Raw genomic sequence first — 26963 nt, 5'->3', positions numbered from 1 at the left:
TATTTAACAAATTCTTCATGTTCAATTTGAGGCCACTTTCTTACAATTTGACATATAATTTATGACAGGTGGGTTTTTAGGTTAGTTTTTTTTCATTATTTTTAAATCAAACACAAATTATGAACCTATTTCGAAAAGCAGGTTCTTAGTTTGGGTTTAATTAAAAACAAATTAACACTAGCCTAAGAACCTACGTTAGTGTTTTTAAATCATTTTTTGAGCATTGGATGAGGCGCGCCTCCGCATATTTAACAAAAATCGAAAGTTCTTAAAAAAGTTTCGTAGTTAACATTTAGATGCAACTTCGATGTAGATAATTTTATTATAATGTTTAACATCTGATAACTAATGATATCTTGATATCTGATATCTTAATTATAACAAGATGCAAATATAAATAATCAAATGCACTTTAAGTTTAAATAACGATAGATCCACGGATTTTGTACTTATATTATGTAACATAACAGTTAAACAGAATTATATTTCTTAGAAGAACGTAATTTTCACATTGACAGCCTATTAATGTCAAACCCACGCTAAAATGGATTAATGTAAAATGTACAACCCACTCAATTATCAACATGGATATATCGGTTTGTTGTGAAAATATGATAGGTACAATGAATTACCAGCGAAGTGTGAAAACATGCTACGGTAAGCAGTTAATTTATTGATTGTTCTGATTAATTCATCAAATTATCAGGTGCATTCTCCAGCTAAATACTGGCATATTTTTTCATCGGAAAAATCTTGTTGATAAACACTGCACTAACAATTGTATTCAGTATAGTACTTATTTTTATACATAAGATAACATAGGGATAATGTCTCAGGAACTTAAAGGAAAAATAAATTACAGTCTCGAGATACACGGACAAGGGACGAGAAATGCTAAAAGCAAATAAGAATGCCGACAAGAAAGAAATCAAGAATCCAGAAATCTTCGATGTACCAGGCACTTCGACTTACAACAAAATCCCGAATAAAATTACTGAGATTGAAAATATCAATAATTTAAAAAAAAATTTAAAAGTATTTCTACCTCAAATATTGATGTTGTGTTTGTGATTTAATATGTTTAGATTTAAAAATATACTAAGTTTGCTAAATAATGTTAGTTTTTATATGTTTCTAAAATTGTTAGCTCGCATGACGATGTGAGCAAATTTACAGATGCATAAAAAGATATCAATACAAAAAAAATAATTTTTTTTCTATTTTTTTACGTACCACCAACTTTCTGGAGCCAATGGATCTATGGCATCCCCATTTCGGATGTGTTGTGACGCTGAAGGGAATGGAGAACAAGAGAAGATGGGAAAAAGGAAAGTTGAGATGTTTCTTGCTATTAAGATCTAACCACCAAACACCGCTGAATCCGTTTCAAGCTAACTTTCGATACTGAATTTGAATGTTTCTAATACTGATGTTCCGTCACGCCGTTTTACTTTTGACAAGCCGTGTGCTGACCAATAGTACGGTAAGATTTTGAACTGTACAGTTTGAAATCACACACGTCAACTATAATCACGGAGGGCCGTGAGCCGAACAATCGCATCGAAACGTTCATCTTGTCAAAAACCAATGCGTGTACTATCGCCGGTTATTTATCGCAATTATCGCAATCCAATTCAATATAACGAGTGCTATCGTACAACGATCACCGTTCCAGTGCTGACAGATAATTCTCGAGATGCAGACTTCGTTCGCCACCCGATAAGCTGACTGTGAATTAACCTTACAAATTGTGTTATCGCATTCGCCTGTTATGCCATAGGCGTTATCCATGCTTTGTTTATCTGTGTGGAATAGCCCTTTAAAATACAGCTATCCCAACCCTTGTTCGTTCCTCGAACAACTGATATTATTATTATTTTGCCCTACACTCCCGAAAAGCTATAATCTGATACATATTAAACTATAATAATATTATTACATCAAATAATGTAATGTACGCCCTGCGGTACGCCCTACTGCTAAATATCTCTCTTGGATGATTAATTGCACAGTTAAGTTCATTCTACTAGCTAAACCCATAACATTAGATCCACCACAAACCATCGGATACATTTAATCACAACATGTCGTGAGTCAGAGATTCATTACTTACGGATAACAGAATCCAACACACAATATACAAATAATCATACCCGATAATAGAAATATATATTTTACTGTACTTGGGAGTTAGGATTCCCTTAGGCGTAAAACATCGCATTATTTCCAGTGTTGCAAGTTGCAAGACGTGGTTTTGCGTTTTGCGGTTGGTTTACTATTATTCAGTTTCAGATTTATACTTCATGTAATTGAATGCAACAGGCGTAATACAATCCATATGTCTGTGTTTCTTGGGTGATGTAGGGTCAGGAGGTAAATAAATATCTACAACTAGTGGACCCTGCAATGCTTCGCTATTGTTAGTGTCTTTCTTGGGCGTCTCCGACTTCTTCCACCATTCACTACTGTATAATACAATGTTACTGTTTAAAAAACTTTTTACATTTACATTGATTGGGCTCCGTATCTAATAGACATATACCTTTGCGGATTTTTTTGTGGGCCTTTTTGAGATGAACAATTCCATAGTAAATTATTTTGATGTATCTCATAAGGTTTAGCCAGCGTTAGCAATGTAAGGATCCGAAAATATATTTTTTAAGACTTGATTACAAATAATCGACTTTTCTCTACTTTCTATAAATGTAATATCCATGTTATATATATATAAAACTTCCAAAATAAATTCTCTAAATGATAGTGAAAACCCTGTTAAAATCAGTTGCGTAGTTTAGAAGAACTAATCGCACAAACAGACAAATGCGGATAGCGACTATGTTTTATACTATTTGGAGAAGAAAATTAATTGTACGAAAAACGATTGGGCTGCATAATTTGGAGAAAAAAATAACTATACACAATTATTGTGTTTCTGAAAGTTAAGTAAGTATTTTGTTTTGTGGTAAGTAATTCAGTTGAGAGGGGGTTTTAAGCGAAACAAGCTTGCCAAAGTAGGTCCCATTACGGCGTACTTAATGTAATTCTGGGAGTTTGCGTGTTACGACTTTAAATCATTATAACCTGCGCAGGTGTTCATGAAAAATAGCGTCGACATCTTTATACGCAGATAATGCAGTCTTGCAATTATTCGCAATGGTGAACATGCACGCGAGAGAAATCTTGATAAGTTCAAAATGGTAAGTTCACCGTGAAATTTAAAAGTGTAGGAAGCGGTTAAGATGATAATATCAATCGCGGTGACTATTTTTAAGCTGAAGGAAAAGTTGGTTTGAAATCGCGTGGCTTCGTGTAATAAAACCACGCGAAGTTAATGTAAGAGAGATTTAAAAATAGATTATTATAATAGATTCATAAAATAAATGCATTAAAAACAAAAATAAAATAAAACAACAAAACATAGCAACGTTGAGTGATAAACATAAAACTTTTAATCCGGACTATTGGATTTAGTTATTAATAGTCTTTAAAAAATTGTGTTATTATAAATGTTTAAAATTTAACGTCTTGAAAGATAATTTCACAGTCTTGAAAATGTATAGGTTGCAAACATGTGTAAATACATCTATTGAATTTCGATTTTGTTTACTTGATTGAATTAATGAAGGAATGAAATGAAATCCTGATCGAAAATGAAATCCCTTTCCTGACAACCGATGTAGCTGAAACTCGGCAGGAGAACAATTTGCCGGCCTCTGTGTTTCCTCCCTCCTACAACATTCCTTCTACTCCTCGAAAAGATCCTCCACATAGCATCCCCAGAGATGACATAGGCCCTAAGGGAAATAATTTTCCTCAGGGCTTTCTGTGTGGAGTTAATGTAAAAAAGGGTTCCACGATAACTCATTGTGTTGAGAGTTAAAAATACCCATAAAAGTGATGTAAAGTCATTAAAATCGTTGAAAAAAACTAACATATAAACCTAACCTACGTAACCTATTTAACTTAGTTTTTTTTTCATGACTTTATATCACTTTTTAAAGGTGCGTTGAATTGTCATTTTGACGAGTTATCCGGTCACCATATCGGATAATTAAAAAACTGCAAGTAGGTAGGTATGTAAGTACCCTTATTAACGTGTTTCGTTTTTTGACAAATAAATGGACATTTAAAAGCTTCATAGATCATAATGGTGTTAACTCATGAGCTGAAAATTTCTCAACCCACCTTTCTAGAGTTTTCCCTGCTTTATGTAATCAATTATTATCCTTTGATTTAGCAGGGTGATTTTGCTATGATGTGGGGTGGATAGACATTCGAAAAGTTATCACAGTATATATATACATATATTATACTGAAATCATTTTGATAATATAAAACTCGTTTATTTGTAAGGAGATGTTGTATAATCGTGGGATTGATATTGTCGTTCTGCGTGTATTACGGGAATTCGTGATATTACTGCATATTATTTAATTCAACTTCGTAAACCTAATATTAATCATAATAATATCTAGAATCGATATTAACCTCTTGTCGTATCGTAAAGGGATCTTATAATTCGAATGCAGGAGAAAGAGCCCGGTAAATTATTAAAACTTCTTTCATAATTACACGAAGTTTATTTTTTTTTAAATGGAAGACTAAGGGGGTATTTCACTATCTCTGATTATGTTCTGACTAAGCACTAATCCGCGGATTAGTCATTTTTTCGTTTTCACTATATCTGAATAACGCTAACGCTCGGGTTAAAGTTCGATTTGACTAATCAATCAGTGCTCGAACCTCACGTTAGGCGCTATTCCTCGAATCAAAGATGGCGTCAAAACATTCCGAGTTTGACAGCGGAGAAGTGAGTCGAATTTTGTTGAATGAATTTGAATGCTTGTATGATCCATCCTGAATTATTTGATTGTGTTCAAAATAAGAAACAATGTATTAATTCGACACGAATCTATCTAAAATGACCTGATAATCAACATAACATAACCAAAAAAATGCACACTTTGCGGTGTGCGGACTGTGACGCATGACAGCCGTGGCAGTAGATGGAGTAACTGCAAACATTTTGCGATGTTGCCAGACTATTTCGAGTGTTATCTATCCGGAAGCTCGGCAACAATGGTGAAACGGTCGCCGTTGAATAACGAAGTTATTCTGATCTTTAAAGCCAGCCAACGGATAGCTAGTCAGATATTTAGCCCGACATAGTGAAATACCCCCTAAATACAAATGATATATTTACTTGTTATGATCCAAGTTAAAGATATCTATTTAATGGAAACTCGTGAAAGACTTTTAGGATACACATAATTATTATTTCTTCAATCAATCTACATAAATAAAAATGTTCGTTTGTTCAAAATCTGAAATCTCCGAAAGTACTTCACTGATTGCTTTGAAATTTTGACACAAAGTTAAATTTGAATTCGTGTGTGTTTTAATATACCTATATTATATAGATGTCATGTCATATGTAAAAATAATTTCTTATGAAAACACCTTTTTTTAAATCATTTGGATAAACATTGGTGATGTTACTGATTATGAAGAGAGATTAGAATTTGACAACCTTATGTTCTTATACCTACTTTTTTGTTTACTCCTCTCTCATGCAGTCAGTAGAACGTTCGTTACAGGCAAGGTAAATAATGAACATGGAAGACGATCACTAAGCTGATGAGAACAGAAAGGTTTCCACACAATTTTAATATGTGTAATCATAGACTAAACACGGCATATTCATTTAAAAATAACCCCAACACAATTTTGGTTTGGTTCACATGCACATTTATGAAAAGGCCCACGCATTATGTCGCAATGCGAAATGGGCACTGTGCATTGCGTTTTACCTTTTGTTGGTCTATTTTGCTTCTCAGCTATGCTGGGCAAGTTCATTTTTTCAATCACAAAAATAACCCAGTTCCAAATATTTAAATTTGAATTATGTCCATATTACAACACCTCTGACAACAAATTCTCCGTGGTTTCGCTTACGAGTTTGAACGCTTGTACAAGGAGTTTAAAGAGAGTTGGGTTGTTAAGTTCATCTCCATATTTGTGACGTACGCTACGTGGCGTTATTTTTTTTTTTTTTTTTTTTTTTGTAATTATTTTTTATTTTTAATAATATGTTTACATGGTACATAATTCATTTTACATCTTGGGTCTTTTTACTACTCTTCCATTGAAAGCATTTGCATTGAAAGCATTTGAAAGCATTTGCTTGTGTATGGAAGTGGAATTTTTAAAATGAATTTAACTAGACAGGGCTAATCTAGTATAATACATCAATGTGTGTAATTCTTTAAGCGTAACATAATTTGCATCGCCTTGTAGTTGAAACCCGATAGGGCGGATCCTTTACAGCATAATCCTTAAATACTTCCTTTCAACATCATGCGGGGTGTGTTGTCTGATGGGAAGAAATTAAAGAATGATTGCATTAAATTAAGGGAGTAGGCATTACACAAGCATGTAAAGCGTATTTCAGGGGACCAATGAAGCGATACGTTGTGACGTTATCTTGATCCGCCTCGCGTCTTGTAAATAATTGGTTCCTGCCCGGAGTCGGGCATTTCGAGGCATTCGTCTTGCAGATAGAGTCGGGAGGAGCCGATGATACAGACAAATATTATTACGCCGGCGGATGTATTACATTACACAAATGTTTATTTAACAAGCTTTATTTGGTGGACACTGAACAGAAAAATCCTAGAATTGTGTGATCGACAGAGATTTGAGAAAAAAATGGAAAAAACGACTATTGTGATTAATTGATTATCTGTTGGAACCCAACTATTCAGAATCAAAACGATGCTAGAATTGGCAATAACCGTGTTTAGTGATGGTGACCAAATCTGAATAGCCGGGTACTTCACAACCGTTCTTTTCCTCATTTGTTTGCTTTCCCACTACACGAAGAAAAGTGAGTATGGCTAATTTATTGAAATCCTGTTGAAACGTGATTGTAATACATTTCCTAATAAAATATTAGTCTATTCAGAATATATCGGAATACGTGTCCATGCAAGTGTGTTTTTCCTGATAAATACAGGGTTTTCCAATAAGAGGTGTTATTTTGAATAGCCCGCTATTTCGGTAGATGTTACTTTTGAAGCTGTCATTTTTTGACATTTTACAAGTAGAAATTACGCCATTAATAAAAATGAAACGATACACGCTTCAACAACGCATTGAAATTATTAAAATTCACTTGAGTGAATCAAATTCACATCATCTTGAGTGATGAGGCCCATTTCCACCTCGGTGGCTTCGTCAACAAGCAAAATTGTCGCATCTGGGGCTCGGAAAACCCAAAAGTTATTGTTGAAAAGCCTCTCTATCCTCAACGTGTGACTGTTTGGTGAGGTTTATCCTATCCTAACATATTCGTGTTTTACCGACAGTTTGTTAAGAAACCTATCAATTCATTCTTTGAAGGCCTTTCTTCGAAGGAAATTCTTTTAAACAGGAATACGAATAATTTGACCAGATTTTTAATAAATTAGCAATATTATATATCAGTAAGTTTTCTCCGTTTACCTTTAGACTCACATTATCCCCCAATAATTATGGTTCCTGACCATTTATCACGCGTCTCTCTTACATTTTGTCTGACATCCTATATCGCCATTCCATTTAATCAAAATGAAAATTTCACAATGATGATGGAATCCAGTTCTGCATATGAAATTTAAGCAAGCAATGGTCGGACTTTTGAATGACGAAACACGCCGTCTTTATTATATGCCCACAACACAGTAATTTCTTTAGCTGTGGTAGGCTAGTGGATATAAATTAGCAACATGAATCACAGGATAGGATCTAGGTACTGGATGCTAAGTGTTCAAGGATATTAAAGATGAGACATAATAACATGTTAAATTAAAGTCATATCCACGATTAAAGCTGGACACACACGGCAGAGTCATTTGGCTGAATCCATTTGGACACGGGGCCACACACGACCGAGCCGAGGAGCCGAGGAGCCGAGCCAGTTACTATGTCCAATAATTCCACGCTTCATAAATGAAAATAGTTATATTTATAGGGGCCAGTACTCACATTTCTGGTGGCTAGAGAACTTCAGAGAAAACCCTTTCTCCAGAATATTTAGGAAAAAAATCGAACTTGTGAACTGAAATCGTGTTTGGGTTCATAAAAAAAGTTTTTTTTTTCACAAATATTCATCAAAGGTTTATTTAAAATTAAGCAGTAAAAAATAATAAAGGTACTTACTTAGGTACATAAAATAGGTCTATATTTTTCTACAACATCCAGAACAAAATCAAGTCCGCATGAATACGCCATACCACGGAGGAATCTTTCCTTCGTGAGCCATACCGTCCGACTGAATATCTGAATACATATTGAGCGGATTTTGGCTCAGGGATTGCATACACACGATAGAGCTGGTGAGCCATTGACTCGGAGATATGCCACATAAAGCCGAGCCGAGCCACAGTTTTTTATCTCGGCTGGGAGGATTTTGAACTTGCCGAATATCTAGCGGAGGCTGCCGGGCCACGTAAAGCCACTGAAGACAGCGTAAAGTGTTACCCCACACTCGATGAGTTTAGGCTCAGCGCGGTGCATATTGGCTCGTTGGCTCTGCCGTGTATTGTCACTTTAACACTGCATCGTTTATTCAGTTTATTATATCATCAAGTGAAACATTGTATTTTTTATCGACCAAAGGAGACAGGAACCAGTGAAAAATAACGGACTATTTCACAAACTGCTTTGACGGCCTCAGTAGCAGTCTTATACGATCTCTGGGTTAGACGGGTAGACTGTGGAGGTCGCTTTAATCGGTCATGTCAAATAATAAATAAATCTAATAAACAATTTTTAAAATATGTAAATAAAACATTTTCATCTCGTACCGCAATATATAATCAGTATACGGTAACTACCGTACGCTACAGTGTCCCGTACGCTATCAAAAATTAGTTAAAAACTCAGTTGGTCGGTTAGAAAAATATTACCAAATACATACAGGGTTTTCCAATTATAGGTGTTATTTTGATATTCAATCGTAAAAGATCAATGGTTTCGTTGCTTGTGTGGCACGTAGCGCCGTTTTGTTGAAAGTAAACGTTGTCCAGATCAATACCATCCAATTCCGGCCATAAAAAATCATTAATCATTTCTCGATGGCGCAATCCATTCACCGTAACTGTTGCTCCAGCCTCATTTTCAAAAAAAGTGAGGTCCAATGACTCCGCCGGACCATAAACCGCACCAAACAGTCACATGTTGAGGATAGAGAGGCTTTTCAACAAAAATTCTTAGGTTGTCAGAGCCCCAGATGCGACAATTTTGCTTGTTGGAATGCGCCTCATCACTCAAGATGATTTGCATTTGATTTAAATGCTTTGTTGAAGCGTGTATCGTTCCATTTGTATTAATGGCGTAGTTTCTACTTGTCAAATGTCAAAAATGACAGCTTTAAAAGTAACATCTACCGAAATAACGGGCTATTCAAAATAACACCTCTTATTGGAAAACCCTGTATTACTAAAATAACAACAGTATAATACAGAGCTTTTCGGTTCCAGATTTTTTTAAGTACCGCGCTGGAGTCACAACTGGTCTCGACGCCGGCGCGTCAACTAATATTCGAGAGGTTTAAATTTAGGCTTCATTAAAGCCATTGCCAGAACTAATAAGAGAGGTGCTTAAAGGGCCATTAAAGAATTTACGCGGACGGTAAATATTCTGACGCGATAATTATTAGTAATTATAATTAGGAGCTTAAAGTTTATTGCAGCGTTAATAAATAAATGGAACAATGTCAACGTAGTGAACTTTGGCGGAGAAAGAAATTAAACATAATTACTTCAAACTAGTCGGGCTTTAGAACAAATTAAATTTTACGGGTAAAACATAATAACGCTGTGAAATTAATGAGAAGGGTCGAGCATATCGCTGAGAGATCCGCTGTTACCTCGCCCTCCTTCTTATAAACCTCCTATCATTCTTAGGGATTAGGACTAGGGTTTGCAATCCCGCGGGATTTCAGAAATATTTGATACCGCAGATTTTCGGGATTTTCATGTGCGGGATTGAAAAAATACACTTAGTGATGGATGACAGCTCCACCAACTAGGGTGGAAGAAGAGAGAGAGCATTTTCAGCTGCTGGGCTTTGGTTTCATGATATCTCATCAAAATTACAATTCAACACACCTTTAAAAAGTGATATAGTCATTAAAAGTGATAAAACAAAAACTAGATTAAATAGTTACCGATGTAACCTATTTATTTAACTTTTTGTAGGTGTGTTAAATTGTCATTTTGATGAGATATCCGGTCACCGACTATATTTATTTATTTATTCATTTTTAGGAAATCGACAGTTTAAATTTAATCAGTTTGTACATAAGTATTATATAGTAAAATAACACCAATTATGGATTTCCTCCTTGTGACTTTAACTGAGACAGCATAATATGGAATAAGTTATTCAAATTTGTGAGAAAGGAATATGAATTAAAAAAATTATACAAAACAAAAGATTATATAAAATGAAAAATTTACAAAACAATACATTTATAGCCATGGAGGGAGGTTGTAGATATAAATCAAATCATAATAGAGGTATAAACAATAGAGACATAAACATTATTCACAAACCATCAGAGAAATATTCTTTTATGGACCTCTTGTATTTGGTAAGTTCGCAACTGAAAATATCAACGTTAGATAATACGCTATTGCAATTATTGCATAGTCTGTTCAGGCAAGAATTCTGTTTAGAGTTCAATTCTTATATAAATATATATATGTGTAAAAATGGTTTTTGTGTGTAATTTGAAACATTAATTTTTTAATTTGTTTTATGTGAATATCGCATAAGAGACCCTTCCTCTAGCGACCGCATCCAGTGAGGCTATGGGATCGCCAATTGGGGTTTGCATGTACGTATATTATACACGGTGTCCGGAAACGAGCGGTAAACTGCTCAATCTGTCACATTTGGAGTCGCTGTTGCGGTATAACTTTTTATTTATTTGAACTTTCGTTTCTTTTAAAATGCGTTGAAGCGTAGAGCCGGCTCCAAATAGGGTTAAGAGGTTTTTGTTTTCTTTGTGAGTAGATATATACAGTGGGTGGCCAAATTACTAGTCACACATGCAAAAATTACACTATTTTGTAGCTATTTAACATTTTTAAACACGTAGTGAGAAGGTAAGTTTTTACGTAGTGAGAAATTATACTTCTATTTGTTTTTATTTATATGTATTTTTTATACAATAAAAAAATAAATTATTATATTCTAATTTAATGTATTATCTAATTATGTATGTAGTCCATGTTCAACGTTTCAACTTCATGTCTGGAGTGAGTGTTGGTTTCTTCACTGGTCTGCAGCATTTGAACCCCGAGCATTTATACAAGACTATGTTTGGTTATTCTAGCACAAGTAGTAAAGCTGGCTTCATTTATAATCTTTATCCTTTGTACTCCGAACCAGCGTACATTTTTTCATGTTTTCCTTGCAAATATCACGGCTACGTCGTTCAAATCCCTTTCCTCGACATTTTCCTGTTCTCTGATTTACTACAGGTATTTTTCTATCAAGCTTAGTAATAAAATCTCTACATAGTATAAAACAAAGCAGCTATTCGTATGTCGGTTTGTGCGTTTAGTTCTTATAAACTACGCAACGAATTTTGATCGGGTTTTCATTATCATTTAGAAATTTTCTTCCGGAAGGTTTATTTATATATAATACATGCATATAATATTTTTAGAAAGCAGAGAAAAGTCGATGTTTTGTAATCAAATCGTAAAAAAATATTTCCCGGCTCTAACATTGCTAACGCTGGCTAAACATTGTGAGATATATCAAAATAATGTACTACGGAATTGTATATCTTAAAAAGGCCTACAGAAAAGTCCGCTATGGTATATGTCTATCTCCAAGGATAGCACCCAGTAACTCAGGGTACACGTCAGCTAGTTAGTAATAAACCTATATATGAATTAAAATGGGTTAATTCTTAGGTAATAACAAAACTCTAATGTAATTACTAATAATTTGGCCATCCATTGTAGATTCGCTAGTTTCCCGATTGCACCACTAGTTTCCGGACACCATCTATAGTTTTGATTGTTTTGCAGGTGGGTGGTTATTTTAACCACAAACATTCGAAGGTTATTGTGGGTTAAATCTTGTATCTTTAAAAGTATTATGAGTTTTTCAAAAGAAATGTGATTTATCTTTGTACAACAGTAAACACTATTGGCTAAAAAATACCAACTTGCGGTTTTAAAACGAAACTTATCTTTATTTATCTGGTAGTGGTTTACAAGGTTTACAAAGATCAATAGATTACCGAAAAAAATGTTCTTATAAACATTGATAAATATTTACGTTTGTCAGTAGGTACCTACTTTCAGTATCGACAAGGTGACAGCCCACCAGGCAGATTAGAAACTTTGAATTTTTTAAATGTGAATACCGTTATTAATATGCGAGCTTCACCACAAGCTGAAGAAAATTGGGAGGGTAAGGAGATTGGGTAGGGGAAGGTGGGGACTATTCAAAACCGATCACTAAACATTACTAAAGCTACCTATTTTAAATAGCGGACTTTGACTAGGGCGATACTGAGAGTATCTACCACTCTGAAATGTGCCGCAAACACATAAAAATATATTTTATCTATTTCGATATAGTGAAAATGATACATTTTAATTGAATTAAATTTATTTGCACACGCCGGAATTGAAACCCACAACCTTTGGATTCGAAGTCGATGATCCTACAGAGGACTTGAAATGTCTTTACCTATGTTTAGTGATTATAAATCGAAAAAATCCTAGTAGTTCTGCAGTGTATCTATCTAGTTTGGCTAATTAGTTAAACGGCGAATATTGTAAAACATATAGAGTAGTACGTCCTTTACAAAGTACAGGGTTTTCTAATAAGAGGTGTTTTTTTTAAATTTATTTTTATTTTTTTATTTGGTACAATATTTTTTTACATTTAAAGTTTTCCAGTAATGTTGGCCTCACTGGGTGGCTTGATGTTTATTATTTATTCACTTGTTATTTTGAATAGCCCGCTATTTCAGTAGATATTACTTTTGAAGCTGTCGTTTTTAAACATTTGACAAGTAGAAACTACGCTATTAATAAAAATGGAACGATACACGCTTCAACAACGCATTGAAATTATTAAAATTTACTTGAGTGAATCAAATGCAAATCATCTTGAGTGATGAGGCCCATTTCCACCTCGGTGGCTTCGTCAACAAGCAAAAGTGTCGCATCTGGGGCTCGGAAAACCCAAGAGTTATTGTTGAAAAGCCTCTCTATCCTCAACGTGTGACTGTTTGGTGCGGTTTATGGTACGGCGGAGTCATTGGACCTTACTTTTTCGAAAATTAGTCTGGAGCAACAGTTACGGTGAATGGATTGCGCTATCGAGAGATGATTAATGATTTTTTATGGCCGGAATTGGATGATATTGATCTGGACAACGTTTACTTTCAACAAGACGGCAATACGTGCCACACAAGCAACGAAACCATTGATCTTTTACGATTGAATATCAAAATAACACCTCTTATAGGAAAACCCTGTAAATTATTGCGATTTGCGAAAGTAAAATTAATTTAAAACCGCCAACCGGTTAAATTAAATTATGCAGTATAGTTAAGTATAAGTGTAATTAATTTAAAGTGAAAATGTAAAAGTTGTGATTATCTGGTTCCGTATCAACACTGCAAACAGCCCGTTCGTGAAAGATAAATTCTTTTAATCGGCCCACTCGAGTTCATTCGCGGTCAAGGGTCATAACATCCCAAATCATTAAATCAAATTGAATTATGTGTGTGTTATAAAATGCGTTACTCTGTCGTATACACTGTGTCTGGAAACTCGTAGTGGAATCGGGAAACTGGTGAATCTACATCACAATACGGTATTTTCACTGTTTTTTTTAACTCCCTAACATTTTATTTTTATATCGAAGAATATTTTTTTAAATGACTATTTAAAATAGGCAATATTCGATTTTCCGCCAAAACGACATGTTCATTCAGGGTGGGGCAAAAGTAATCACCCGATGTTCTTTTGCTGTAATTTTTTTTTACGATAAACTTTGGTACTGCTTGTTATTCCACGTTCTTGCGGAGTAAACCGAATCATGTCTTGTTGATTTGCGTTTGTTTGCTTCACAAATGTCAAAACCGAATTGACATTTAACGTCATTTGCAAAAGTTATAGCGTTTTCCAATAGGGTGAATATTTTTGCCTCACATGTCATCGATTTGTTTTCTGCGTTTGTTTGCTTCACAAATGTCAAAAGCAAATTGACATTTGGCGCCATTTGCAACAGTTATAGCGTTTTCCAATAGGGTGATTACTTTTGCCCCACATGTAATCGATTTGTATTCTGCGTTTGTTTACTTCACAAATGTTAAAACCGAATTGACATTTGGCGCCATTTGCAACAGTTATAGCGTTTTTCAATAGGGTGATTACTGATTACTTTTGCCCCACATGTAATTGATTTGTATTCTGCGTTTGTTTACTTTACAAATGTTAAAACCGAATTGATATTTGGCGCCATTTGCAACAGTTATAGCGTTTTTCAATAGGGTGATTACTGATTACTTTTGCCCCACATGTAATTGATTTGTATTCTGCGTTTGTTTACTTTACAAATGTTAAAACCGAATTGATATTTGGCGCCATTTGCAACAGTTATAGCGTTTTCCAATAGGGTGATTACTTTTGCCCCACCTATATTTATTAGTGAATTCGGGCGACGTTAGTGAAAGCCGTCTCAACAGACGTTGGGGTGTTCTATGTCATTGATATTTGGTAAGTGCGTTGTAGCCAGTTGGAACCGTTTCGGAATTTGCGGTTTTACAATTATTAAATCAATAATTATGAATGAAAATATTAAAACTACACATATTTAGTACAATGATCAGACTCAGAAAAATAACCTTTAAACCTTCCAATAATTTTAACCGGTGTAGTAATATATAAATAAAATTCGCCATTTTAGTCCATTTTGAGGTACAAACTCTATTGATTTGAGCTTTCATTTTCAAGTAAATCGAGTTCAAAGTTGGAATTTATTAAGCCAAATATGAAAAAAAAAATTATCGCTAGGGGTTAATGGCTTTATATCTTTTAAAATGCGTCGAAGCGTAGACCTGGTTCTAGAAGTTTTGTTCAACACTTTAGTTGCAGAAAAATAGGAAAAAGAAAAAAAGCCTAAAGACTGAAATAAATTTGTTTGGGTTCTCTATGTGATGTATATTGACCAGTTTCCCACTTGTACTAGGAGTTTCCGTACACCGTGTATAGTAATATTATAAGAGCATTTTTGAACACCACCATACCCACCCGCACTACTGTAATGGTATGTATACATTCGCGAACCGAAACGTGAACCGAGCCACGAATTACGGGAAAGGAACGAAGCAACTACAAGCGGCGTTTCGCGCCATTTGCGGTTGCTTCGTTCCTTTACCTTAAATTGAGGTTCAGATCGGCATGTATACGTAGCATAACAGTTATACAAAGATATCTGCGCAGGTGGCCAAATGAGGAACTAAATAAGTCATGTTTTTTGGTTGTTATTTTGTGCTACTATTATTTTCACATGCGGTCTATTTCTTTTTGTAAGGGCTAAGTAATATTATTGTACATACTACAAAAAGCGACGAAAAAGTCATTCACAAAAAATTGGGACAAGGTAAGTGTTGCCAGCTTAGATTTATAATTAATAAACAATGCAGGAGATTATACCTATTATTGTCGTACTAAAGAATGTTTGGGTTACTGTACCTATTTTAAATCAACTTGTATAATATAGTTAAGCTTTATATAATTTAATTACATTTTAAGATTTATGTACAGACAGATTTTTAAAATAAAGCCAAATTCGGGGATTTATTTTTATTGCACTGGTAACCCCAGTATTTTGAGTAGCGAGGCTCGCGACTGCAGGGTTAAGTTTGACGATCTATGTTTGACCCGAATGGAGATAATTATTAATAAACGGAGAAACTAATAAAACAAAATATTTTGGGAATATTCTTACGTTTATCGAGTTATATGCAATAAAAAATATCACGTACAAAATGTGACGCCATGTCTTGATGAAATCATAAGACGAAGACAAAATAAAATAAATAATTCCCTGTTAAAAGGTTGAATTTTATTACAGCTAAGCAAAAAGTATCGATTACAATTTGTTCACTTTCATACAAAAACTATTGATTACAACTTGTTCACTTTCATAAAAAACTATTGATTACAATTTGTTCATTTTCGTATAAAAACTAATGATTACGAATTGTTCACTTTCATACAAACAAAACTATTGACCACAGTTTTTTCACTTATAAATAATAAAAAAACGGATTATGATTACAATTTGTTCACATTCCTACAAAAAAACTATTGATTACAATTTGTTCCCTTTCGTGTAAACAACTATTGATTACAGTTTGTTCATTCATACAAAAAACAATCAATTATAAATTGTTCATTTTCAAAAAATAAAGAGTGGTATGCACCGTATGCAGTCAGAGGAAAAAATAATTAAATAAAACAGACACGGGATGAGAAATGCAGAGTCGGAATTATTACAAGGAAAAATATTTCTTTTTACATAATCTAATATTGTGTGTAGTTTATATCACAGCACAATTTATACATTTTTCTGTTATTTATTATTCTCGGTATGAACCTATCCACTATGCATTATTTATAATTCTGCATTTTTCTCAGAATTGTGACTTTAACATTTTTCTTTGTAGACATATTCCTATAATAATTACATCAATTATTTATATTCAACCCAGCTAATGGCAACAACTACTTTTGTAAGTTACGTTTAAGTTACTTAAAGAGGAAAACTATAACAATTTTTTTTTTTTTTTTTAAAGAAAGACAAAAATTCCTTGCTACGAATAACTAGACAATATTTGAAAATCTCCTACTACCACCACAGTAAGCTGAAAATGTTGCTTGTGTTGTGATGGAGGACTTAGCCGAGGAATTGAACACACTACGCGCTTGGGTCCCAAAGCGCGATGTCAACTCGGCCACCGACCGTTCAACAATTGCTTTAACTATTACGATTTCTGTGACGTTCTTTTTATTGCTTTCAAGAAAACATAATTTTGGATTTGATGCCAAAATACCCAACACGCCCGTGAGCAATTTTATTTATTTGTGTTTTTAATTATAAAATACATGAAATTATTTATAAATACATCATTAAAAAAATATATTTTCCATTTGATTTTAGAGGCAGCTTTGGAAATTTTTACGTTAAAAAAAAGTCTGCCTGCTGTGAAATTATGTTGAGTTAAAATTTTTAAAAAATACGATTTTGGTGGGCACAAATTTAAATTACAAACGACCGATTTACGTTGGAACACAATTTTGACACCTATAAAATTAAAATTTCGACATTGAACAACGCTTTTTCAAAAGTGCGGCTGCCAATAAAAATCATTTATGTAGGTACCTACTAACTAACATTACGTTAAAATAAACAGTAAAAATATATTTTTTTAATTTTCAGAACGGTCGCATAAAAAAATTAAGTGTAATGAATTAATTCTGAACTTAATTAGAACTACGATATTGATTATTGCATACAATTTTATATGTCTAAGTGTGGTGGGCACATACAACACAATATATTAATGAAATTAATATCATACACTCGTATTTTGGTAGACATTAGAGACACATTACAACATTGTACCCTGTACGCAAGTACACGCACTAAGTACGTGACGGTTCAAATATTCTAAGGCCACCCACGAAAACGATGTTTATTTTGTGTTACATCTCTTCGATACAAACACGTACTGCAATCAGTGATGGACAATAAGGAAGTTGAGTGAAAAATATTTTGACTTATAAAAAATATGTTCATGTAGATCAAAAAATATCGATTCTAAATATATAAATATATTTCTATATTATTATTCTTACAATTAGTTAAACGTTCTTGAAAAAGCATTCAATAGCAATATACTGTATACGCTCCACGATTGGTCGAAAGAATTCTGTCGTCACATGTGTCGTGACTTGTACGTACAACGGAACACCTATGGTGCATCTCTTTCTATTACATGAGAGATGGTCGATTTAGATGAGAGAGGTGTATAGGCCAAAGGTTTATTTGGGTTTGTCAAATATATGTACGTATTTGTTATTATTATTATATGAAATGGATTTCTAAAGATACATATTCGTATAGTGCTTTATAATAATATGTTGTTTATTGCATAACTTAGATGTTTTTATTATTATACATGTCACAAAGCATGTGATACACTTCAGGCCGCCGGCCGCTCAGAAAAGTCTCACAGTGAACTGGGCTGTAAACCGTTATTTTACTTTTGGTCTTTACTTTTCTGCGCGGTGGTCCTGAATTCGCGCGGGGAACGTCAACAAGTAGCGACGGCGATACCGTACAAGTACCGTATCGGGCGTGAAAAGCAAATATTCTAACTTAAAATATTAATTTAACTATGAAATCTTAATCAATTTTCTTTTTTTTTTAATAACATCAATTATAATAGACGGTTAACATTGGTAAAAAAATTACTGGAATTCCTTGTTGAAGAATTAAATTTTTTTCCATACATAATGCTTAAGCGACGTGGTTTTCACAGTTCTAATGACGTCACACTACACCCCGCCTGTTACCGCTCGGATTCCGCTCGTTTTGGCGGGCTTAATAAAATTTAAACTTTGAGAATTAATTTAACTATGAAAACAAACTTTAAAAAAAAAAAAAAAAATACCAGTATTTAAGTTTGAATGCGAACATTGATAAAAAAAAATAAAAAAAATGGACTCAACTTCCTTATTAGGTCAACAACAACAAAAGATGTATTTTCAACATTTTTTGTTGTGGGTCCCAAATTCTCGGAGACAGGGGGACTATACCACGGAGAAAAATGAGTATTGCTAATTTATTACAATTCTGTTGAAATCGGGATTGCAGGCCGATTCCTAATAAAATTTTGATACATATTGTACTCGTATAATATATCGGAATACGTGTTCACGCACCTACGTTTGTCCTGATAATATACAATAACATATTCGTGTCATAATGACAAGGAAACCTATCAATTCATTCGTTAAAGGACTGCAATCCTGTTTTTAACCGGATTACGAATAATTTGAAGACAATCTTGATAAATTGGCAATAGTTGGCATCATCAATAAATCGTTGCTAGGCAGGATGAAGTGGGAGAGAAGATATGGGAAAATGGTTGGGAAGTACCTACCTGGTGATCAGTGAATGAATTGTGGTCTGTTTACAGCGTCTCCAGCTACACCAATTTATAAATGAAATAAAAGCATTGTACAGAATATATCCGAAAATCAAACATGTTGTGGCGAACACACATAGAAAATAGAAATACTTTTAAAGTAGGTACTTTGATGAGATTTCTTGGGATTCTTTCTTATTTCGTTATAAAAATAATCTAATCCGTGTAAAAGATTGACTTGGAAGGTTTTAAAGCAGTAATATCTTCTTATTAATGATTTAATTCAGAAACTGAATATATTCAAATAAGATAATTAAAAAAAAATTGTGACACACTGACTGGTGAGTTATTTTACAAAGTTGATAAAATGAAAATGGTTGTATGTAAGTACGTAATAATTAATAATAAACCACAAATAACTGATTCGTATTATTATTTAAGCGACAAAAAACGTTTTCAACAAACAATAAATTCCGATTAATTCATTCGAAATCGAATGATTTTGATGGCGTAATAATAATAATATAGTGTAATGTAAATACCTACTAAGTAGTAATAAATTACTTCTAGTTATGAATGAATTCCGATAAGGAAATTGCACAATTAAAGTGACGAAAGGACTACTTAAATACCCATTGCACATTGATTTATTAGAGTTATTTATTAGTGGACTGTTTTGATTGAGAGGTTGCCTACGTGCAGGTTTCACTACTTCCTCTCTTTGGTGGGTAATCGACGTTTTGATCGTAAGCAAAAATTTAGTAAATATCATTTGATCGTAAGCGCTTTTGATCGTAAACGCTTTTGATCTTATGCGCTTTTGATCGTAAATTACCATTTGACCGTAAAATTTGCTAACAATCAATTGCTTATTATTTGTCTACAATCTTTTTGCTCACGACCTTTATGCTCACAATCATTTCACTCAGATAATTTTGCTCAGGATCATTTTGATCACTATCATTTTACTCACGATTATTTTGGTTACGATCATTATGTATACACACATTTTGCTTACTTTCATTTTGCTGACGATCATTTTGCTTCCGATCATTTTGCTTACGTTCATTTTTCTTACGATCATTTGACGACGATCCTTTGCTTACGATCATATTGCTTACAATCATTTGATGACGATCCTTTTGTATACGATCATTTTACCTAAAACACTCTCTGGGTAGGTTTTAAATAGCAATATCTACGTAATTTACAATATGTGTGCCTAATAAATTACTTATATTTTATCCGATGCAGTAGAACTGTTCAGTGTTCAGTGGGAAGCGGAGAGAAAGATCGGTTTGTATATAAGAATTTATTAAATATTAATATCTAGTCACTGAAATTCCGTGACATCATTGGGAGGTTCGTTCACAACAAATAAATGAGACTTCTAGTGGGCAAAACTTGAAACATCATTCATAAATACCTACACATTGAACGGTCAGTGGCTGAGTTGGCATCGCATCTGGGTAGCATTCAATCGGCGTGAGTTCAATTTATTCATCGGCTGGCTAAGTCCTCCATCACGATACAAGAACATTACAAGTGGGAGTAGAATATTTTCAAATATTATCAGGTTATTCGTAACAAAATATATTTTGACGGTATTCGTATCGGGTGCTCAAGGCTGCTTCCATAGCTCAGTGGTTTAAATGGAAACCTCAATGATAATTAATAATTAATTCAAGCAGATTATTAAACCACGACAGAAAATACAGATGTTGACTAGTGTAGGAGCTATTTCATTTGGTAGTTCATAACATGAGTAAGATTTCAGAATTTCCAAATTTATTATTATGAAGATATGCAGCTCCAGTTGCGATGTTGTCCGTTTCTGTATTTTACATAACGATTATCTCTTTATAATAAATAACCACAGCGACGTAAATCATCTGGCAATTGGCTTGTCAACAGGGGCGAATTGTAAAAAAAAAACAATTTAAATTTTAGACTTGGGGATTCACATTTAGATTTTTTCTTCTGGCGAAACCTGGTAAAATGTTTGAAAATCATCAAACTTTAAAGGCACCTTAATAAGAAGTTATTGATGAAAACTGACAACATAGTGTACGATTCGACGACCTGTGTGGTGTTTAATTATTATTATTCTTCGTATAAACACATATTTAAATAAATATTATATAAAGGTTTATATATATATCGTATAGTTATCCGGCTCGAAGGACCACATTGTATCATTTACATTGTGCTCGAAAGTGTACTACGTTTAAGAATGGCACGCCTCAAAGTGCGTGCCATTCAGTATGGCCCTGGTGAAGGACTACCATATAGAATCGAAATGTTGCTTCAAATTGATTTGACAAACAGATCCGAAGAGCAAAGAATTTCCTCTTCCCGAACCCACTAACATCAGCCTCACAACATATCCCAAAGAGATGTCAGTCTCACTGACTCCGAACGCTTAATAATACATAGCCAAGAGTTCGAGATATCTAAATGCAGCACTGCTGGCTACAGGGTGGGTGCAGTGTATGTGTACTGTATACCCACGTTAGTTCTGAGGGCCACCGCTCCAGTGGTATCACATCTGTCACGGATCGGGCAACGGGCTTGTTCCCGCTGTCGAACCCCGAACAGAACAAATTGCCACGGAATCCCATCTCCAGGGCTATCAGCCCGCATAAATCTCTCGTCGGCTCAGACTAATGGCCACTGAAAATATAATTGACGACTATCCTGATGACTGTGGGCTGATTACCGCCGCATATGTTCTCGAACGAAATTTTTAAGTGATCGGGTGAAATGGGTGCCAGAAATGGTTAAAATGTGATAGCTCTATCACTGGTCTAGCCTATTTATTGATAGCCATGGCCGTTATTTCCAATCTTTTCCCGACTGCGTCCTTAAGTAAAATATGACATTTGGCTTCTACCAACAATTTTATCAACACGGATGAACCTACGAAATGCCTCATGTCCAGAGACACCAAATGGCGTCAAAGAAAAACTTTTATTGGGAGTTGGATTCAGAGCAATTAAACACGTTTACTGTGGCACATTTTGAACCACTAAAAACGACGTTTCAGCGCTCGTAAAACAATGTGGCTGTCGGGATATTGCGGAAGATTCCAGAGCATGTGCTAAGAGAATAATGGTTTATTTTTTATTTTATTTTATATTATAGAAACAAACAGTACATGATTTACAGAGATGAAACAATATATGAAGCAATGAGATACTTCATGTTGGGTACCTATGATATGTTTCCTTGTAATGTCTGCTAGGTGGTATGTTTATTCCTTAATTACCAGGAGACGTGTGTAGTATATAGGGGTGTGTGTGTGTCTGTAGCTATGCGCATTGAACAGTTTAAATTATTGACATGATGCCACGTTTGAATTTGGGCAGTGAATCTGAAAAAATGTCAATGTCAGAGTTTAGACAAATATTATTTAGAGTATGAAGAGATCGGTTAATTGGCGAATTAGATGCTGCATTTGTTTTAAAATTAAGCGTGTGGAATAGCACCGTATGTCGTGTACGTCTCAAAGGTATGTTAAAATTAATAAGGGACAGAAGTTCGGTACAGTCGATGTTATTGTTTAAAATTCTGTGAATAAATATTGAGTATTGCTGTGATGATCTTGACGTTTGGAGAATTTTATATCTTAGCACATACCTCTTACTTTATGATACTAGAATGGGTAGTGCTGTGAACATTAAACCTCGCCTCTAAATAAGAATGTTCATAAATTTCACATATTTAATGAAAGAAAACCTAAATTTCTTCTGAAATCATAAGATTTGTAAGTAGGTACTTACCTAAATACCCACTTACTTGATTATAAACCGTATAAAATTATTTTATTACAAATAAGGAACTATTCAAATTGTCTAAAGAAACGTCACTATCTCAATGACAATTTTTTTTAAAACTTCTTTCATGAAGATAGGTACCATATATTAAAAAGCTCAGTTAAAGTTAGCCACCTAAGGAATATTGTCTATTAGTTAGTTAAGTAAGGTTTGCTTGAATAATAAAGTCGGTGTAGCAGATTTTCAAAAAATCAAAACAGCTACTACCAGGTCAGAGTTAGTCACCTAGCAAAGTTAGCCACCTAGTCAAAGTTAGGCTTCTAGTCAAAGATAGCCATCTAGTCAAAGAAAGGCTTGCTTGAATAATAAAGTGGATGCAGCAGATTTTCTAAACCGGAAACGGAATGTACAAACACATTTACAGACTGATGAAATGCCAAACGGTCGAGTAAAAACAGGACTTCGCTTCGCACAGTCAAATATAAAATGAAAGACTCACCTGCTATAACAATAACAGCGTTGAACAGGTAGTTCCACCTGAAGCGGAAGAAACTCCTGCGACGGGGGGGCGGTGGGAGGTGTGGGTGGACGATGGGGTTGGCACAGTTCCCTACCACGGGCCCGCCACCCACTCCCCGCTCCACATCCTTGCTGTCCAAGTCTCTGGTCTGAAACAAACATACAATAGCTTGTCAAATCGAGTGTTCCAACTTGAAATATACAGAGCATGTCTAACAACTTATTCGCTCATGAAAAACTTATCGTAAAATTTTCAATTGTGATATAGCTGTCGCTACAACAAAGCTTTCGCAGCTCGAGAATACAGTGAGCATATTAATTAATTGTCCCGGGATATATTATTATGAACAAATAAAAAAATTACGAGAAACTAAGATACTTAATAAAAAGAGAATAACTAATGAGATAAATGTCTAAATGAAGAGCTAAGGTAAAATGGATGGACATAATTCCACCCATTTACACTTAGCTATATAATCGGAAGATATGTCCTAAAGTTTAAAAATAAATAAATTACGAATGAACTCAAGACAAGAGTAAAAGTATTATTTAACTAAAATTCTGCAAGTAAATACAGCAGGATTCATCTTCAGACACCAGTTTGATAAAATATAGGGTGAAATAGCTGTCATTCAAAAAAAGGACAAGTTTACTCATTGGAGTGGTTTTTGGATGTGGCAAAACAAACATGTTGAGGAACTCATTATCTTACAGTATTCTCTTTCCAAGCGTAAAACAAAGAAGACAGTGGTGTATAATTAAAGATATACAAACATACAAAGTGTCAGCCTACATTCAAGACTTTAGATATTAACATAACATTTAAATGTTACTCCACATGTCACCGCGCTCGATTCTTCACAATGTAACAGGAGAACAGAATAACAGAAAAGGTATCTTGGTTTTCAAATACCTCAGATAATAACAGACTGCTGGATGGGATTGAACCAATAAATAAACATTACGCCGGGATGCACACGAGATGTAATAACATGCAATTACGGCTGAAAGAAAGGTTTAGTGATCTCGGATGTGTGGGGCATGCCACGCTGTATGCTGCATGATGCATGAAGCATGATCCTGGGGCATTACGTGCCTTCGAGATGTGGAATGTCTCCGCATTCAGATAATCTCAGTGTCGTGATATGAACGCGGAACACGAGTGAAGGATGAAAGTTCAATTTAAATGGAAACAGCTGTGAATTTTACTGATTTTGTTTTTACTTACTACTAAATTAAGTATTTATATAGATAACGGCATACTATATAATATGGATATTCATTAAATCCGCATAAACAAAATCGAAGCAATTCAAAACAAATTCCTAAAATATCTTTGTTACAAGTCATTTATAAGATTTAATAATTATGCAGAGGCAGTTTCACACTTTAAAATTGATTCACTGAGTGTACGGAGGCATCATAAGGATGCACTATTCCTGTATAAAGTAGTTAACAATAATATTCAATGCCCAGAGTTGCTAAACAAGATTCCATTCAATGTACCTGCGCGTTCAACACGCTCTTGTGTCCTGTTCAAGGTTGATCATAGCAAAACGAACTCTAAGTAGAATTCTTGCCTGAAGAGACCATGCAATAATTACAATAGCGTATTATCCAAGGTTGATATTTTCAGTTGCGAACAAGAGGACCATAAAATAATATTTCTCTGATGGTTTGTGAATAATGTTTATGTCTCTATTGTTTATATCTCTATTATGATTTGATTTATATCTACAACCTCTCTCTACGGCTATAATTCTAAATTTTTCGTTTTATATAATCTTTTGTTTTAAATTTTTTAATTCATATTCCTTTCTCACAAATTTAAATAACTTATTTCATATTATGCTGTCTCAGTAGAGGTAAAGTCACATGGAGGAAATCCGTAATTGGTTTTATTTTACTATATAATACTTATGTACAAACTGATTAAATGTAAACTGTCGTAGCGTTGTTTGAAATCCGACGAAATTGACACCGATATATTATGTTATGCCTCACGGAGTGTTATAACTCCGTTAGTGCGTATAAAGTATTGGGATTATTGTATGGTTAGAAAGATGAACGGGAATTGAAAGAAGATGAGAATCATGGCTACGAAAAATTATTAGGTTTCAGTTGTAGATAGAATATTACGAGAATTTAGAAAATCAACTAGTTAAATATATTAATTTGTTTAAGTACCTGTTCGATTGAATTATATGTTATATGTATTATACAAATCCATCCACTTGTCTACTGATTGGATTGGTTTCATACATATTGATATTCGTAATATTTTGTTTCTCAACATGGCTTTACTTGGGTAAATTGAATGAAAGATAGTGTGCACTGTGCACAGGCTAGGGCAGCAAAAGCAGCGTGGTGAAAATTACACTGCTGATAGCTCAATTGTAACCTATCCTTCTCTCTCATAAACGACGCATATATAACTGAAAGAGAGGTTACAGCAGAGCCACTAGCTGCAGGACCATATGAAGTACAAAAGAGAGTATACCTACTCGTACACACCCTGTATTAAATAAAAGTTAACAAAGGGTTACGTTGGCAGCACATCTCGAGGATGGCCTAAGGTTATGAATAACTAGTACTGGGAAGTACCTACATAGTCCCTAGCCCTATCCCTACTCGCCTCGATACCATTGTCAACAAGTACGTATGGTACAACCCATAGTCAATTGAGTCCATAGGGCATTACCTATTATTGGTTATAGAAACACGACACTAAAACCACGATTAAAGCCAGTGGTGTACTAATTTTCCAACAAGTAATCGATCACTTAATTTTGATTGAATAATAGCACAAATGTATGCATTAATCAAATACGATAAAATTAATTTAATTTAACAATCAATTAAAATGAATAAATTGTGATCACCTAAATCTTAATATTCCACAGAACAAACGGGAATAAATTTTGCTGACACCATCTTGTTGCCATTTCTTATGCATAACCTGTTCATTTTTAACACGGACCTAAAAAACTATGCCAAAGCTAGAGTGAAATTGCCTGGCAGCCACCTTGTATGTCAATTTTTTAAAATTATTTATTTTCAAAATGGTGCACAATGAACGATTATAATTTTATTTTTATGTTTTTAATGGGGTCGTAACCATAGACTAAATTAGACTAGACACGGCATATTCATTTAAAAATAACCCCAACACAATTTTGGTTTGGTTCACGTGCACATTTATGAAAAAGCCCACGCACTGTGTCGCAATGCGAAATGGGCACTGTGCATTGCGTTTTACCTTTTGTTGGTCTAGAGTAAGCTATTTTGCTTCTCAGCTATGCTGGGCAGGTTCATTTTTTCAATCACAAAAATAACCCAGTTCCAAATATTTAAATTTGAATTATGTCCATATTACAACACCTCTGACAACAAATTCTCCATGGTTTTGCTTACGAGTTTGAACG

At 34.2% G+C, this 26963-nt stretch overlaps 1 protein-coding gene across 1 annotated transcript in view; it reads right to left on the bottom strand.

The window, feature by feature from the left end:
• LOC149418590 (uncharacterized) overlaps nucleotides 1-26963 on the bottom strand; it is a 156352-nt gene that overhangs the window by 52847 nt on the left and 76542 nt on the right. The window contains exon 2 of the mRNA XM_089639125.1: nucleotides 23519-23687. Within this exon, the coding sequence (XP_089495251.1) occupies nucleotides 23519-23687 (169 nt within the window). The remainder of the gene's footprint in view (nucleotides 1-23518; nucleotides 23688-26963) is intronic.

This window comes from Hesperophylax consimilis, chromosome 13 (assembly GCF_061612785.1).
Source record: "Hesperophylax consimilis isolate HC1 chromosome 13, BYU_Hcon_1.0, whole genome shotgun sequence".
Taxonomy (NCBI): Eukaryota; Metazoa; Arthropoda; class Insecta; order Trichoptera; family Limnephilidae; genus Hesperophylax; species Hesperophylax consimilis.
The sequence above is the reverse complement of the archived record's forward strand: the minus strand, read 5'-3'. Positions and strand labels throughout refer to the sequence as shown.